The sequence below is a fragment of the Phytophthora cinnamomi genome (genome assembly GCF_018691715.1).
Source record: "Phytophthora cinnamomi strain GKB4 chromosome Unknown Contig55, whole genome shotgun sequence".
NCBI classification, from domain to species: Eukaryota; Oomycota; class Peronosporomycetes; order Peronosporales; family Peronosporaceae; genus Phytophthora; species Phytophthora cinnamomi.
The window spans coordinates 378,186-380,648 of NW_027150988.1; the positions used below are offsets into that span (position 1 = coordinate 378,186).

The 2,463-nt window shown below is 49.8% G+C and overlaps 1 protein-coding gene across 1 annotated transcript; it reads right to left on the reverse strand.

The window, feature by feature from the left end:
• Positions 1–1,462: 1,462 nt before the first annotated feature.
• Positions 1,463–1,915, reverse strand: IUM83_12815 (Secreted RxLR effector peptide protein; the record flags this gene model as incomplete). Its single annotated transcript, XM_067937460.1, has 1 exon — positions 1,463–1,915. One exon carries the CDS (start codon positions 1,913–1,915, stop codon positions 1,463–1,465), a length of 453 nt encoding a protein of 150 aa, XP_067788041.1.
• Between the last annotated feature and the right edge of the window lie 548 nt (positions 1,916–2,463).

Genomic DNA, 2,463 nt, shown 5'->3' on the forward strand with positions numbered 1-2,463 from the left:
TTCCCGCGGAGTTGGCATCTTCCAACCTGTCTAAACCCCTTACAGCCGCAGAGGCACCGCCTTCGAGCTCTGGTGGGAAGATCCCCGCTAACGGCAAGCGCGCCGGTGCTGCTGGAACGCAGTGTCGACACGAGGGCTTATCTCGAGAAGCAACCAGAGCCACCATCCGCTTGGAAGCATCAAAGCAGAGAGTGACAGGGTCCTGTGACGTGTTGCCGTTTGAAGACACTAAAACACGGCAGATTGGGAGCTGGAACTCCCACCAAGAACAACGTGTATTGCTTGTTCCTTGGAGTGCTAGTTGAGAACTGATTCTAATCTACTACCCGCCCTCACCTGCCATTGCTGGCAGCCCAAGAAAGCCAGGCAGCCAATCCCAAGCCCAATCCTACAGAATCCAGTAGTGGAGCCTAGTTAAGCTTTGCTCAGGATACAGGTACGCCAACCGTCACAGGTCCAAGCCTAGACTAGCCCCACCTATTCGGTCCAACTTCACGATACACAAAGTGAATGTAAGACGTGTTCCGACTCCTCCTGACGTTCTTCCCAGGGCTCCTGCACTCCCGGACGCATCTGCTGCGATCTGCTCGAGTCCATTATCGGCGTTTGTAGAGTCTGCATCGCGTTATTCACCCACGGCTCCTATAGCTATCAAAATACAGTACCGATTCAATGTGGTGAGATTGAGAAAGCTCTTGTCCGTTCCATTCAAATAGATAGTCAGTCATCCAAGACGATTTGTGAGGAGGCTTCAGGCACGCCAGCGTGACGGACTCGTAGCTAACGCTTCAGCTCTGCTGCCACGGCGATGGTATCTACCTCCCGTCTAATGTTGCATAGTCTTCGAGTCTCCGCGTCGTGCCTCAGCAAGATAATGAAGGCAGCTAGCTCCATGTCAGTGCAAGGCAAAAATCTTCAAGTGGAAAACGTTTAGCTGAACAAGTTTGTGTCCCAAAATGTCCGAACACAACTGCCCTCTATGTGTACAAATCAACTGCGGTGTTCGTTCGAGGGGTCATTTGTACCCGAACAGACAAACAGCGAATAAGGCAGTTTTGGCGAGCCATTTTCGGACCCTCGAGGGAGGGTAGCATACGACCTGTAGTGTAGCTGCTCCAAATGACCCACCATATGACAGCCCGCTATGGCAGTTTTGAAAGGCGCTCAATGGGGTATGTACTGTAGAAAATCATAATATGACATTTCATATGACAATAATTACATGAAGGCATAAGATGTAAAAACAAATGTTTTGAAATTCAGTGCGCACTTTTTGAATTTGAGTGTTGACTTCGAGAATAACGCCGTGCTATGGTGTAGTATTTGAACAATGCACGACATACTACGAGTTATCGCCGTGTGTCCCAGATTCGCCTAACGAAAAAAGCTACCTTGTTCTACAATAGTAAAACGGGTCTGCAAAAGATAATCCAAACCTAGTGTTTCCGTGTAGACGTGCTTATTAGGCGGTCGCGGGGGCGTCGGTCTTAGTGAGCTTAACAGCTCCATAGATGATACCGGCTACAGCTGCCACACCGATCTGCGCACCGATCACACCCACGATAACCTTTTTGAGCTTGGACCACTTCTTGGGGTCCTTCTTGGCAACCTCGGCAACCATTTGCGACAGCTTCTCGGGTTCCTTCTTGGCCATTTCAACCATCTGCGCAAGTTGTGCTTTCTGGTTCTTATTGAGTCTGGAAATCGCCTCTGCAGTATCCGTCAAAACATCAGCCTTACGCAGATTGCCGGCCTCTCGGAGCTTCTTAGCCTTGCTCAGCATTGTGTTCTTCCGCAACGTCTGCAGGAAAGTTGCAGCGATATCATCAGCCTTGCCGTTCAGCCCGCTAACCTGCTGAGCTCGTAGGTCGCGACCTGATTCGGAAAGAGCAGCGCTCTCGGCGCCGGTGAACATGACGAAGGTGGCAACAGCCAGTGCTAGAAAGACGGAGAACCGCATTGTTGTTGCTGCTGTCGCTGTCGTCGTTGTTATCTTTGTCGTGCGAAGCAAATTCGTGAATGCAGGTGTGCGCAGCTCGACACTGCCATCGATAGTCAAGTGAGCCGTACGTGAACAGCGATGTAGGCAATTCTGGTTCTACTGCAACAAGTGGGATAGCAAGAAAGATATTACTGTATGATGCAGGTTACAGCAAATTTGCAAACATATTACGCATGTAGAGCAGACACGATGGGATCATATAGGTATGGTTTATCGCTCAATCCTCACACTTTGGATCCCGTACGAAGGGTATGTGTGCGGAGTGCTGTAAGTGGAGTGATTCCTGTAGTAATTTGTGCCGGAATAAATCCCAGACCCAAGAAATACGTTCACACAAGTGGTCAACGTGTACTGTATGCATTACATCTACATGTACCGATGCCGGTAACGTTGCTACGGTCTGTATCTGTCAAATGTGTACGCCCCAAGCCTCAAGCCTTTGTGACAGTGGAGCACGGGAA